The sequence below is a fragment of the Ambystoma mexicanum genome, chromosome 6q, assembly GCF_040938575.1.
Source record: "Ambystoma mexicanum isolate Mex_15411 chromosome 6q, UKY_AmexF1_1, whole genome shotgun sequence".
NCBI classification, from domain to species: domain Eukaryota; kingdom Metazoa; phylum Chordata; class Amphibia; order Caudata; family Ambystomatidae; genus Ambystoma; species Ambystoma mexicanum.
Window position 1 is genome coordinate 93946427 of NC_090937.1, and position 16097 is coordinate 93962523.

The 16097-nt window shown below is 43.9% G+C and overlaps 1 protein-coding gene across 2 annotated transcripts in view; it reads left to right on the forward strand.

Annotated features, from left to right (window-relative positions):
• The window catches only part of LOC138515803 (broad substrate specificity ATP-binding cassette transporter ABCG2-like), a 570220-nt gene that overhangs the window by 422728 nt on the left and 131395 nt on the right, over window positions 1–16097 (forward strand). For both annotated transcript variants that reach the window (XM_069630538.1, XM_069630539.1), the window contains exon 11: window positions 12847–12936. In XM_069630538.1, the coding sequence (XP_069486639.1) occupies window positions 12847–12936 (90 nt within the window). The remainder of the gene's footprint in view (window positions 1–12846; window positions 12937–16097) is intronic.

Here is a 16097-nt window from a genome sequence, read left to right on the forward strand (position 1 = left end):
CCCTGTTTCTGATTCTGGGCTGCCTCCATACCCCTTTTTTGGAGGCAGTCGCCAGAATTGGTTTGGGCAAGGTTATTTTCTGGCTTGTCATTCTGGGGTTCAATGATGGGCGGTTTTAACTCAGTCCCCACATTTACCCAGTCTGGATTAGGATCTCTCTGGACCCATTTTTCTTTGGGAGGATTTCCCCCATCCCTGAATGAGAAGATCCTTTACCCAGAGTGCTCTGAGGACCACTCTCCTTCAAAGTGGAAGACTCTAACCTCCTCCACAAAATGGGTCTTATTTAGGCCGTTTATTTCTCCTACCCTCCCCCTGTTCCTTAGGTGGCAGGCTTTCGGGGGCAGGACATTCTGGTTCCGGTTCCTGGGTTTCCAGGAGCTTTTCACAAGTGGGGAAGAAAGCTTCCTCAAAGGCTTTACCCCCTCCCCCTGTGCCTCCTCCCTTGGAACCGGTGGGTTGTCAGGGTTCTCTCCCCGTCATTGCTCTGGAGTACCAGACCCTTGGTTTGAGGGGTTCTGGGCCGTCATGTTCATCTGAAGGTTCTGCTGCGCCCTCAACATGAGACCCAGATCCTGTGACAAGTTCTGGACCTGACGCTCCAGTTAGGACACCCGCTTTGGCTGATACGGGGGTCTCTGTTCCAGCCTAGGGGGATCACGGGAAGGGTATCTGTCCCTTCTCCCATAATACCCTTGGTTGGGATAGTTCTGGTAACCCTCCACCCTTGGCCTCCCCTCCACCGGATTGGGCTGTCTGGGCTCAGGAAAGTGGGGAAAGAAAGGAGGGTTGTTTTGGGGGTTGAAGTTTGGCGGGTACCGAGGAAAGAAGCTCAACCCGGCATTTGGAGGATTACTGCCCTCCTGGGTAAAGTTAGGCGGGAAGATTCCTGGGTTGGTAGCTACCTGGTTGGATCCCCCCCTTGGGCTGGGGGAGTTTACACATAGCCCAGGATGGGTCTGTTGCCCTTGTAACGAAGGCTTATATAATGAGAGGTGTTAGGGGTCTCATTTGTGGGATTACCTCCCTGGCTCCCTGTTTGGGATTGGTCCGTGGGCCTTTGGGGTCTTTGGTTAGGAGGAATTTGCAGAGGAATATTTTTAGGCCCCCCATCTCCAGGTCTAAAATGGCGGCAACCTTCACCTCTGCCACCTTAGCAGCAGCAGGGGTGTTGGCTGGTTTGAGTTTTTTATTTGTATTTTTATTCTCTACCCTTTTCTGCACTTCATAAATGTGAGTCGCCGGTTCAATGACCCAGTCTAGTGATCTCTTCTCGTGAAAGTCCCTGATCAGCTGGGTCATGATGTATTTACGGAGTGCATGAAAGAAGGTATTAATGAACTCCCTGCTGTCTGTGCGCACCCTCCTGGTGGTCTGCGCAAAGGCACATTTTAATTCTTGCACAAATTCTTGTGGGGCCTGTTCTTCCCCACATTGCAGGTTGTAGGCCACCCTCGGGCCTCTTGAGGGTTCCTATGTACAGAAAAAAGTTTTAAGATAGCCGCCCATAGGTGGACCATCTTGAGTGGTTCTGATGCTCCAGCCCCGCAAAGAAGCTGGAGTATTCAGGGGAAAATGTCCATTTGACATATTGAATGCAACTCTGGCTTTCTTTCAAATGGTAAGTATCCATCATTTGCTCGTATAACTCGAGGTGCTCCCAGAATGTGGGGGCCTAGTTTCCCGAGGCCTGTGGTACTCAGAAGAGTCTTCTGACTCTCCCTTGCTCCCAGGATTGGCTGTGTCCCCCTCCTCCCCCACTGCTCTAGCTGGGAAGAGGTCTTTAAGATACTCTTTGTGGGCCTTGTTTCATGGAGTTCCCCATCAAAATTTACAGACTGATCCTTTGGTAGGTGGTATTTTTGAGGATCCAATTCCCTGATTCTCCCCTCACTGGAGTCTTCCTGATCAGAGAGTCTAGCCCTAACATTTGGGAATCTGTACAGAGATGCCCGCCCATCTATTTCTGGGAGGCACTGATCTGTCAGTCCCCTGTTGCTAATTCTACTGAAGTCTACCATCGCTGTGGCCCTTGGTTCATATGAGCCAGTGGACATAAGGGCGGCAGAGTCCATGGTACTGAAGGGGTTAAAGTCCCTGATGACAGGGGTCCTGAGGTTATGCTCAGGGGTTTCTCTGTCCCTTCCTACCTCATCTCTTTCAGCCCCTATTCCCTGGTGACATGCCAAAATCTGACCCTTTTGCCCTATTAAGGCCTTACTGCTCTCAATGATTTGCTCTCACATGGCTATCTGTTTATGGAGCCTGCCATTCTTTTCACAGAGAGCCTCCTTGTCTCTCTGTGCTTCCTGCCTGGTTTGGAGATACTGGGCCAATTTTTGCTGCAGGAGACTCGCCTCCTGAGTTTTGTCATTATTGGTCTGAGTGTTCTTTGCCAGAGCATCCTCCACCTGCCTGGTGTGCTCTAGTAGCTTCTCATATTCAGTTTTAACTTCACTAAACTCCTGAAGGGCCAGCTTTCTTTCCTCTAACTTAGTTTTTAATTGGCTGACTTCCTGGCCTAAGACGTGCCTCTCCTGATTTAGAGTGCCCCTTTGTTCAGCCAGGTTGTCCCTCTGTTTTTTAAATGCACTCTATTTCTGGCGCTCCTCTTCAAATTCCTCTTGAGAGTGGATGTATTTAATAATTAATGTATTATTTTCCTCTTTCAAGGATTCTAGGCAGTTTTGTAAGGTGACTATCTGTTCTGCACAGACTTTATTATAATTCAATTGACGCTCCAGTTTCTGTTGACTCTGTTGTAAAGAGTCAACCCTTTCCTGATACTCATCTTGCAGTGTCTGTAATTTGGTATCTTGCTCTGCATTCTTTTGCTGTAAGAGAGCCAGATCTTCCTTTAATTTGTAATATACTGCCTAACCTCTGTTTCTGATTCTTGGCTCTTCTGAAGCCTTTGCTCTTCAGAGTCCAGATTAGTTTGGATTTCCTGCAGTTTTTCCCCTTGCTTCTTTTCCAGAAATATATTTTCTGCATGATTTTCCTGTATTATTCCTATGTGGAGGTACAGGTAGGCCGCTATTTTGGCAATTTTACACTGCTCTTCTTTTATTTTTGAGGCCATGTATAGTTCGCTAAGCGCTTTTGGTGTAATGGTCCCTTGTCCTGCTATGTATCTAGGTCTATTGCAGTGACTTGTTTCATTTCCTGTAGCCATACCTGTTCATCATGTTCGGGCCACTCACCCCTGACAAGCAGCTTGTGCAGGAAGTGTCCCCTAGCAATATTAATTTCCACTGGGGTCGCCATTTCAGAAATATCAATTTCCTTATGGTTTATTTCAGTGTTAATTTATTTTTACAAACAGGCCCACATTTTGGAGTATTTCTTTTGAGAGGTGCTTGTACAGTGTAGCACAGTACCCCAACCCAGCAAGGTGTCTGTACCCTGCAGGCCAGTATGCTGTGTTAGACTGTCACAGGTGGAATTTCAAATTCAAAATCGCGGCACAAGCCCCCAACCTGTAAGGGATTTCAATCAGGCACACACCAAAGTCTCGCCTAGCATGTAGTGCCCAATAAAACCCTTATTTATTTGTGTCTATATCATTCAGAATATTGAATTGATAGACACAACTACATTTTATTGCGCTCTACATGCTAGGCGAGACTTGGGTGTGTGTCTGATTGAAATCCCTTACAGTGTGTTGGCAGGCAGCCCAAAAACCTGCCTCATATGCTAGCATCTGGACTGAAGCTTGTCTGGGCAGACACATTTACCTATTTAGGGGTGACTTTTAATAGTAGGGTAAATTGGTCGGACCATATTTCAGAATTTTCAAAGAAATGTACACAGGCATGTGGCGCACTGCATAGGTTTGGACTGGAGATGGGTGGGTGGAGTATTGATCCTAGACAACATTTAACAGGTTTAGCTTGTCGTGCTGTAATCTGGGGTCAGTCTCCATTACAAACAATTCAGCTCAAGGAAAACATATTCCTCAGAAAGGGTTTAGGGTTAACAAAGAGTACCTCAATCTACCTGCTCCATCAAGCATCAACAGTGGACTACATAAATGATCTTCTAAGCCTAAAACCTTTGTTATTCTGGTAAGATTATGGAACCAAGCAGAGCATCATCTAACACATGAGATCATACAAGATCTGAAACTCTCTCTGATACCTGCAGGAATATCCCCTGGCTGAATTATTTGGAAAAAGCATCTGCGAGTATTGATTTGTCAGGCCTTAATGCTGCTCAAGCAAATGCTTCCAAAGCTGATGTTACATTAGTACAACAAAAATATACGCAGCTTAGAAGGGACTTGCTTCGCTGTCTCGAGTTAAAAAAGCAGTCAGTCCTCAGGTATCATGACCACAGTCGTGGGGGCACCATGCTGATTACATGCGCTGGTTTCATTGCAAAAGAGGACATTTTTGTTCCTTCTGAGGACAAGGTGTTTGCAGTTGTTAGTCAAGGGAAAGAACGGCGCAATATACACGGGCTCCGAAGTGAATATGTGATGTCCATGCAATGTATCATTCCCAGTGCCAGTTCATCTTATGTTTTTCTATCCAGCTTTTTATACACCCAGGTCAAGATTTTTAATACCAATTTTAAGGAAGACAAAATGCACTACAATAGAAGAAGCTACTTGTTTTATATTCTCATTGCCATTGAAAGAGGCAGCTGGGGCTTTGTCTATGTATCTAGAAACCGTAATACAGCCGATTGCCAAAAACCTGTCTGAATGATTGCAGTTGCACTGACCCTAATTCTTATAATTATAACTGAATGTATTGTGCTCATTTTATCATGTTATACATATTATTCTATTTGTCCAGAGATCTTTTGAATAATGCACGAAACACAAAAATCATGAAGGTTGGCAACCAGAGGCAGCTAAACAATCTGTTCCATCTGGGCACTGATCGCCTTGGAGCAGTCATGCTGCATGATTATTTTGGCATCCCCTTCTGTGATAATAGGTCTTGTGCTAATCAAGTGAAGCATATGAAAAACACCCTGGCTCATATCATGGGTCAGTGGAGCGATTTCAAAAAACGTTGGCCAGCATTTGATCTCTGTGGCTTATCATAGGGTTGCATATGGAAACAAGTAGGATGCCATAAATGGAAGATATTTTTCTGTCTGTTAATAAGGGCTTTGTTACATCATTTTATCCATTGTTTTTTCAATAGGATGTGGAAAATTAGGCCCCCTCTGACTCTGAAGCAAATGTCTCACTTAAAAAAAGTCAAGAGCGATTGACCCCCCCTCACTGTCATTTCAGTCTTGTGGGTGACGAGAACCCTTCTTCTTGTTCTAATATAGATTCAGGCTTTCTGTGGTCTCCTAGCCCACAGCTCACTTTGTCGTAGATTCTTTACAGCAGGCCAGTTAGTGGACGTAGACATTTGGAAGAGTTAGAGAGGCATCTCTGGGGTTTATCTAGTACTTCTTCTGGTCTCTTTTTACCACTTCTTTAAACTTGTCTTGTAAGCATGGGCATCGCCAACTGGTTGGCCAAGGTGGAGCCAAAGCCCGAGGGCTGCATTAGATGATGCAGTTCAAATGATGGTGCGGGAGGCAGCAGAGCCGGCCTGCAGCGAAGCCCCCAAGCTGTGTGAGGAGCGCATTCCGGGTGAAGAGGCAGCAGGTGTGAGGTTGGGGTTACCAGAAGTCACAAGTCATGTCTGCCAGGTTTGTTTTCCGGGTGAAGATTGCTTCTGTGTGGGACATATACTGTGCAGTGGGCTGAGGTGGTGCAAGCAATGGCATTCCCACATCGCAGGAAGTGCCACACTAGAAGGTGTATGCCCTGGGTCGCAGCAGTGTGATTTGTGGTGCCCCTCGGGAACACAGGGCAGCTCGCCCCCAGTGAGAGACACCCGGGCAGGATCAACCAAGTACTAGGGGCCAGAGCATACAAAAGCCCTCACTGGAGGGCTTTAGTCTCTGGAGGAAAAGCCAGCATCATTGGCCTCCAGTCAGGAGGGTCAGGGCTCACTGCTTTCTGCACTGGTGCTCTGATACAGAGCTTAAGTTGCCCCAGCTTTGTTTATTTTCAAAGGGTCCCTCGTGAGGGACATGCATTGCAGGGACTGAGCTAAATGGGTACAGGCCAGGCAATCCTGAGCTCTACCATGTAAAAAAAAAACATATGTGCCTGAGTAAAGTATTGAAAATAAGACATAATACACATGCTAATTCTTTCAAACTCTGCTTTTTATGGGGGAGGTGTTACATGTGTCTGGTGGTTTTATATCCTTCTTCCCTTTGCGGCTCACTCCCCTTATCTGTAGTCAGGCACCTACTACATCCTCTTGGCTTCCACTCTCAAGGCGGGATGTTCTTGCCTCCTACTACCACTGTTCTTCTCTTGATGTTGTTGCCTCCTCCTCCTCCTCTACTCCCTTATTGTTATTTAATCTTTATATAGCGCCACACGTCCGTAGGCCTCGGGGCACACATAACACACATACTCATGGAGACAAAAAAGTAACAAACAAGCAAGAAACAGGAAGTAGAGACTGCCGTGGGAAGGCACCAAATCAATCCCTTTGTTGAACAGATGTGTCTTGACTGGTCTCTTGAAATTAACCGAACAAGGAATAGCCTGTAAAGGGGATGGAGATCACTCCAGACCCTGGGCGCCCATGCATCAAATCTGGCGTCCTCAAAGTTCTGCTACTTGAAACACTACAAGATCTTTTTATTGTCATTTGACCAAAGATATCTCCTACGTGGTGCAGTCATAAATCGGTCAGCAAGGTAATGAGGAGCACTACCAGTCCGACAGTTATGGGTCAATGTGAGAATTTTGTGCAGATTTCTGTGTTTGACTGGCAACTAGTGAAGAGATTTTCTAGCTGCGGTAACATGGTCCTGCCTACCAAGGCCAGAAATAGCCCCCACTGCCCCGTTCTGGAAACTTTGAAGCTTATGCAGTTTAACCAACTAGGTCCCTGCCAACAAGTAGTTGGGAGTTAAGGGCAGATGCCAGAAGAGATCTTTCTCTACTGAGAGAAATTGTTTGATCTGTCTCGGAAGACTGATAACATAAGCACAGGATGACCGTAGATGTGAAATGTGCTTCTTCATTGAGAGCTGTGAGTCAAGGTATACTCCGTGTTTTGACATAGGGAGCTACTGCAATGATACAACCAGCGATCAGGAAATAATTGTAACAAGGGTCTAGCTTTCTTATCAAAGGAGCCAAAGCCACGACCAACAGCTTAATTTTGTTATCATTCAAGGCTAAGGAATTAGTAGCCATCCATGATTGAATTGATGAATAGATCCCATTCATGGCGTCTGAGTCTTGGGCATAGTCGCCCGTAAGTTCATAAAGAATCTGGGTGTCCTCTATATAGGTTGTGTAACTGACACCTAGGATAGCCAAAAGATCAAAAAGGGGCCTAGTTTAGATGTTAAAAAGTGTTGGCAAGAGACAAGCGCCCTGTGCTACCCCACAGGTCAAAGAGGCAGGACAAGCTTGATAACTGCCCACTGCAACCCTGACAGAACGAGGCCCCAAAAAAAGATTTTATCCAGGTCACAGCACTCCCGGATAGGTCGAGCAACATCAGGAGGGCAGTATGACCATTTTCAACAATTCCTGCGATTTTGGATTTTAGGTCAAGGAGGTCGGTCTCACTGAAATGCTTAGCATGAAAGGCTGATTGGCGAATGCCAAGCAGGTTGTTATTCTCATACTCCTGAAACTGAAGATAGGCTACACTATTCAGGATCGTCAATAGGAAAGGGTTGTTGGCAATAGGCTTATAGTTATTGGCTAATGAAGGGTGCACGTTTCCCTTTTTTTTTTAATGAGGGTATCCAAGCCTCCTTCAGACAGTCTGGCACATGAGTCTTCAAATGAGGTATTAACAATTTTAGTAGTGCAGGGAGTCAGTAGGTCTAGAGACCCCTTAATAGCATTTGGCGAACAAATATCTCCTTTGCATGATGTTGATTTCAGGCCTTTCACAATATTTAAGACCTCACTTTCTGTGACCTGTCTAAAGAAGAACTCTGGCTGGTCATTATTAAGAGTGGAACCAAAAGTGTCTTGGGATACCTCAGAAAATGTGGTTATACCTTCCAGGGATTGTTGTCGAGTTATGATTGATTGTTGATGATCCAGGATAAATCCTCCTGAATATTTCAACACTGAGGCCCCTTTTTTCACTTATGGGGTCAGCCTTTTTTCCTTCCAACTCTCTAAAGATCAAAAGAGTTCCCTAGAACTTGATTTGGCATTAATTATTCTGCAGTTAAAGTCGACCTGTTTGGCTGAAGTAATGGCTTTCTTATATACCCAAGCAGCCTTCTTGTAGGAGGTTAGAGTGACAAGGCATGGATGTTTATACCAAAAGCGTTCACAAGCCCTCTTAAGTTTCCTGAAGCTGATAACCTTTTGACAAAATCATGTGTTTTTCTTTGTCTCAGTTTTTCTTGACTTCACTTGCTATGAGGGCAAGATGGTAATGGCCCCTGAAGTAATATCCTGAAACTGATCAACTAGTTCACCTGTGTCAGATTGATGCCAACTTGGAGATGCTTGATGCAACCAAGGCAGCAAAGGCTTCAGGTGCAACTAAAAAAATAAATTCTCATCCTTCTCGTCATCCTGGGATAAATATCAACCCGCTGCAACTTTCCAGGGAGCAAAGGATAGAAAGACATCATGTGGTGGTCTGACCAGGGTGAGAGCACAGGACTGGAGAGATATTAACATTATGTTAAAATGCAGTCCAGGATGTTACCTTCTCTATTTGTGGGGTACCTTGGCAGACTGAGAATATTCTAGTGCCATTAATGCAGGCATCAAACATGCAGCTTCAGCATCCAAATTATTATAGGCCCTCACATTAAAATCACCCAACAAAATCACGAGAAGTTGGTTCTCACAATGTCCTACTTTTGTTCTTGCCTCGCACTGCTTCACTCATACCACTTCCTACTGTACACTCTCTCTCTGATGTTACCACATCCTACTTAGCCCTCATAGCTGATACCACCGCAAATACACTCAACAGCTCTCATCCGTCTCTTTATCTTTTGCTTCTTCCACCCCTCTCCAGTCTGTAAATACAAGTCTACTGCTCCTACAACCCACACTGTCTGACTGGAGCTGGGTGTTTATATTGGGTGCTAGCTACTCCTAGGTGGGTCTGCTGGCAAGGGTCTGTACTTGTGGTTAATAACTAGGTCTGGGATCTGATTGTCACGGATTTCCCCCTTTCTCACCTGAGTTTGATCCTTGCAGGAATTCTTGGAAGGAGCCTGCTTGCGTACGGATCGGGTTTTGTACAAGCCCGCGCGAGCCTCTTCTGGTTCCAGCATGCGTTCAGCGTCCAGGGTTACTCGGAGTCTCGGGGAAGTCCAGGAAACAAGGGAGGTGTACTCGGAGGCGGTACACGAGAACCGGGAATCAAGGCAGAGTAAAGAGGAAGGAAGGGAAGAGGGGGAAATCGAGGGTCCGGGAATCAGGAAACAAGAGATTAGTTACAGCGAACTGCGGAGCACACCTCTAGCCACTGCAAGCGGTAGCGTTGAGACGCACAGGGCCACGGCGGCGTGGTCTCTTTGTAGAATGAGCTACGTCTGACATGGAGGCTGGTGGAGAGCGTACCACCTTAGACGGCCATGTTGGAAGTACCAAGGAGTGCCAGCCCCATTGTGCCAGAGACCAGGAAGTCCAAAAGGGACGCATTCTATGGATCATGACACTGATTGGCTGTGCTTCCCCTGGACACCCGTGGATGTGTTGGGAGCAAGGGGTTGGGCTAAGTCTTTATGTGGCCTCTATGACATTTTGGTCACACTTTTCCCCATTACCCTACCTAATGCAGACTTTGCTGTACTGTGCTCTGTTTCCCATCTCCCTGTGCCGCCCACCTTATGGGTCCATAGGACAAAGCAGGGGATTGGCACAGGCCTGCAGACAGATCTGTCTAATGCAGTCTTGGACATATCTAATGAAGCGGAGCTACAGTATGGGAAAATGTCAAGACCCTGACAACCATTTTATTTTTGCTTTATTAAAATGTTATTTCAGAATCCAAACAACGTCAGAAGTCTAGTACTACTCCTACTATTGTTGCACCCTCTCAAAATAGGAAAACATTAAGGTCTACATCATAGGTGGGAATGTTCAATATCCATAAGAGAATAATAGAAAAAGACTGAGACCAAAAAATAGATATTGCAGGGCTGGGAAAAGCAGCAGAGAGGGCCAGAGCCATAGGGGAATAGTTGAGGGGGCAGGTCACTTGGTAGCATAGAGAAATACATTTTAAAATCCTTCATTAGCATCTCCCAAACCTAACCATTGCTTTACTCTGAAGTAAACTGTGACTCAACAGTATGAATTCCCAAAACTTTGGCTGACTATGCATAGTAGGAAGGATGCACTTGTGCAATAGGGTACTTCACATGTAGTTTATTAGTCACCTGGTTTCATCTGATTTAATCAGCATCAATAATCAAGGCGCTAGGAAGATCATGGCAGAGCCCACTGGCTCCCACCGCCCAGGCTACATCTCCCTCAACTGCCTAGGTCAGCATTCTAACCAACACAACATTCTTCTCAGTCACACAGGGTTCCACACTGACATCATCACTCACCTTAAACATGCATACAGGTGACACTGACCACTTGGGCCAGACCTACCAATGACCTCCATGGGGTGCTGTTGAAAGAGGATGCTGGCAAGGATGGAGAAACATAGCTACCCCACTTTTGCCATGTGACTTTACGCCTTAGTTGTCTTGTATAATCTATGATCTGGTCTCAAGGAAATAACACATAGAGACAATTACTTAAAGATGCTCTATTGGGACTTGATCAAGGGCTTGGCATATGATATAGTATTAAAAAAAACTATTGGGTGTCAACTATCTTACCATTGGGATTTGATAGGTAACTAGACGAAAACGATCCCATCCAGTTGAGGGTTCTATATTTCAAATTCTGACTGTTGCCCTGCAGATAAAAAGGAAGAAGTTTCAGGTTCCAGCTCTTTTATTCCCCTGCACTTGGGGACATCCTAAAAAAGCAAGATACTTTCATAGTATTATGAGGCTCTGATGGCTGAAGTCGCCTTAATTACAAGATTCAAAATGTGAAAGTGTCTTATTTCGTTTGAAACAATGATAATCTGGCTGTCACATAGGCATTGAGCCATTGAATATGACAAGCCTGGAGCTATAGAACAATGGCACAAGACTGGTTTTCAAGTGATTCTATCCCGAGAAAAGTGTATTTGTATATCTGTCATTTTAATTTAAAAGAAAATGTATTCTGAATCCATTTCTTTTTAAATGTTAATTGACTATGAATTTGATTGCACCATCTACTATTAGGATGAATGCATCTATTGAAATATTAATATGTTGTATTGTTTTTAATATTATGAAGTCTGTGTTTGGTAGGCTCTATACCCCCAACAACTCCCCACAGTATTCCCTCTCAACTCAGGCATCAGGCTGGTAACTGCACTTGGATGGTTGCTGTTGGAACACTGCCCTAGCCCTTGGCACACATTTGCCCATGGGCTTGGTAGCAGAGATAATCTCTAGGTCAAAGTAGAGGAGCTTGGACGTGTGGACCTCCAGGCTGGCGGTCCCCCTACTGCTCCTGCCCCTCACCCAACATCAGATACTCGGTATGGTGGGCATCAACTCTCTGACAGCAGGCAGAAGCCGGGCCAGCAACATGCACAGGAGGGTTACTCCTTTGGGGCCTCAGTTTAATTCCTTTTTTGTGAAGTGCATTTTTAAATACCATTACTTTTTTTGCAGTATTCGTGATCTGAAAACATTTGTAGTGACTATGACTTAAATAACATTTTATTGCTACGTTTTCTCTTTGTGTGATCTGTCAACCTATCATTGCATTTTATATTTTCTCTGCCTCCTCCATCCAAGGCAGTATTATTTTGATATATGATGAGTTATCAATTCCAGCATCACTTAGAGTAAAGACAACTCTTTTCTGTTTGTGTTGGGTGATTCCTTACTCAAGCTCATCGTTTCTGTGTTCTATAAATCAGCTCATTAACCAGCACCTGAAGGATTATATGATGGCTCTGCCAGAGTTTGTTTGACCTATAGGGCTCTCTTACTGAAGTTGTCGGATGATACAATTGAACGAGTCCCCAACATGGCCTCCAAGTAACTGTTGCTCATCACTACTGTCTTGACTCTGATGCTCAATCTTATTCCAGACCTGGCTTCTCTCCTGTGGAATCATTTTTGAATGCGCATTTTCCAGACTCCTTTGGCCCACTTTTTTATTTTTTTATTTGATAAACCTCTGCTAGGGTAACCCCTTAAAGTGTAAATACTAAGCAGAGCAAAGTATCCAAGACAAATACAAGTGCTCTGTACTGGAAGTGATCTTATATGGGTAGCTTGTTTTTGGTCTTGTTGCAGTCCAATCCGGGTCTCTGCATTGTTCAAATTTGAGAACCTCACTCCACTAGATTACTTACAATATATTATGCAAGGTCCATAGGTAACTACAAATAACAGCGGGCAGAGGAAGGCCCTGCATGGCAGTCATGAGGTGTTAATCACGAAGAATGCAATGCTCCACTGCTAGCTTGATGGGACATAGAGTGGGGTTGTCCATACAACAAGGCACAGCAGACTGCTCTAGAAATCCTTGTATCACAGCATTAACGTGCATTTTCCGAATTTGTGACTGAAGATGGAGTGGATGTCTCAAATCAGCATTATCACTAAACACTTGTTGGTTTACATCTCCATATTAAATTATATGTTTGAACATCTTAAAATGCATATACCTCTTCTATCTGTTAAATCTGTGTATTGCCCTTTTTGAAAGATGCATGCTTTGTTTTCTATTCTCCACAGGGCGGGTGCATTGTTTTTCGTATCTGTCAATCAGTGTTTCAGCAGCATATCAGCAATCGAGCTCTTCATTGTAGAAAAGAAGATATTTATGTAAGTAGCTGTTGTAGGGAGAAATATCCTGTTTGTGCTTAAAACTCTTGTACACTATGGTGCCATGTTCAATTGAGTCATAACATCATAACGTGATTGCTTTAACACCTTTCAATCATACCACATCTCATCTTCATTCATTTGTATGGTGGAGAGAAGGGGTAGAACTCAAATTGCATTTCCGCCCCTCCTTCCTCTCCGGCATACAAATGCTCCAGCATCTGCACCGGCATGGATTTCCATGCCAGCGCAGTTTTTGGAGATACCTATGGTGACTGCCTGGTCGTACTACCTTAGTTGTTGCTCTAGGGTGTTCAGTCAGGCAAACAGGGAATCGGAGCTACCCAGAGGAGAGCCACCCTTTGCCTTCTGCCCTTACCTGGCTGCCGGGGCATGGCTGCCCTGGGAGAATCCCCAAAGATGGTAGCTTCTGGTCACGTGTTGACTGCCACTGGCCAACCCAGAGGTATTAAGTGGGCAGTGGGAGGAGGGAGCGGCAGGCCAGAGACGCTATGTGACCCGTGCACCACGAGAAGCCCAAACCCCAAAAAAGCCAATTAGAAACAATGCGTGAAGCCATGTAATGGCTCCTTACCTACAGCGGTCCTTAACCCTCAACGTCAGTGGTGAGAAGGTGCTGGAGGCCCTGTGCACCAAGAAAAACCCAAAGAAAGCCATTCATAAACCATGCGATAAGCCAAACATAATTTGGTGTTCACTGCTAAGGAACATTTATTTATTGTGGATGTACTGTCATATTTTCATCACACCCTGCTTGCCAAAACCTTACCTCCACTCCAATGGCGGTCAAAAATACTTAGCTGGGGCTATGGCAGGTTTGGCAGCAGAGAATATTATTATACCTCAAGGCTCTGGAAACAGTTGGATCACTGTGCTTAGTGCAAGGAAAACCACTACCACTGAGCACCTGACAAGTTTACTATTGGGCAGCAATATTGTTGTGGGCCAACCTCTAGAGCATCTATCAACCAATTCTTATTTAATACACTTCTGTTTTTGATTAATATTAGTTGTTATCAATATCTTCCTCAGACATTTTAATCACTAAAACATGCATCTACACTTGTAATATAGTGCCTTTTTATACTCATTAATGGAAACACACCAAGAATGCTCTTTCTTTTGTTCATTTATGTATATTTATTTTCTTGTAGAGATAACATAATAAATTAGTATAGTCAAACAATATGCAGTTCCCAAGATTAGCCAAAATGTAGTTTAATATAGTCCTATCATCCCGCTATTCTCCTATTCACTTCTAGAATTATAATGTAACCTACAACCAATCAGCAATATATGTAGTGATCCAAAAATATGGCACATTATAACTTTACATTTTTACTGACAATCGCAATGTCAGGAATGGTGAGGTAGGGGACAGGTGAAGTTATACCAACCCATGCAAAGGGCTAAATAAAACTGTCAAGCCCATGGCATCTAAGGGCAATTACCTAAAGCCAACCTAAAAGGAATCTAAAATCATGGATTAGAAACGCAGATAAATGATTTTAAATCCCACTGTTAGGATTCCTCTCTTCTATTCTCATGTTATATGATTCTATTCTTACATTGTATGATTGGATGTCTTGTACTAGCCAAATAATTTTCAGCAGGAGCAATGGTTCTAATGTGCTAAATCCAAACATCACTAAGAAGGAAAGGAGGGATGTGCGCAAACCTGGTTCAAATAGACGCTTGTGGAATATATTTGTAGAACTTGGTTACGAATATTTTAAATATTAGAGGGTGCTGAGGAAAAAAGAACGACTTTGACACCGCAAGTCGATTTGATGAACGTTAGAAAGTGTCTTCAATTTACACACTCCTGGCCCCTGCACTAGCATTAACTGAAAAGTCAGTCAGTATTTATATAGAAATCAACAAAGGTTCACATGATTCATTAAAGTATTCAACAAGTAGATATTCATAAATTCACAAGGATTAAAAATAAGACAAAATATACTTTCTAATTATACAGTAATGTGTCTACCATTTAAAATATGTCATAGTATAGTTAGCTCAACGCGTTTTGGGTGTTACAGATCTCTTCTTCAGGAGCAAGATACAGTTCAATAAGTTTCATTCATCATTTTCATTGTTTCAAGCTTCATAATCTACAAGGTAAATGAAAAAGGAAGGCTAAATGTCAGTATTGTGTAATAAATAGTGTTAGGTCACAACCCAAATATCATGTAAATATAATTTCTATTAATGTTGTTTGCTCATAGTCACCTGTCACTTGTGCTTGATACTTTGCCAAATTCAATCAATGGGCTGTAAGGCACCTTGGGGAAAACATAACACTCGAAACGTCTGGGCCATAGTAAATGGGAAAGATGGTAGGCAAGTAAATGTACTGAGTAACGTCATAGAGGAACAGGTCTCTATACGGACCATCAGAGGTCTTGCTTAAACTGACTCTTGTAAATGGGAATTAAATCTTACCTTAGATCTAGTAAAGGACGCAATAATGAAGTCATCAGGATCGAGTGCCTCAGGACCAAATGGGCTAACAAATCCAATCTTTAAATCTGACATTACTTTCTAATCAACCATTCTATACAATCTCTTTTGCAATATAATTAACAGAGGAATTTTGGCTGAATCCTGGAGAGAAGCCATTGTGATACCGATCTATAAGAAGTGTAATCAGGCAGATCCATTAAATTATGGCCTGATCCCCCTTCTTGAGGCGGACAGTAAAATATTAGCAGGATTTGTTCTGAAGGGCTTGGAAAACTGGATAAACAAATAAGAAATCCTAGCAAAGAACCAAATTGGGTTTCGTAGAAGTCTTTCGACCACTCTGAATGGCCTGATCCTAAGTGTAACATCGTCCAAATCATTCCAGAAGGGAGACCCAAGGCTATGTGGAGCCTGGGTCGATCTTTCACAGTGAATTGTAGTCAATTATGGCAGAAATTGAGACAATGGGGGTTCCCTGACCCACTGTTGGCTATATAAATCGAACTTCATAAGAAATCGTTTTCTGAGAATAACACTGGACACTAAAGGTAATCTATCGGCCAGAATTCCAACATTCAGGGGAGTGAGAAACGGCTGCATGGTAGCCACATGCCTCTCTATTCTATATTTGGCACATTTAGCCAGAGAAATGCGGGGCAAGGTCTTGCATGTCC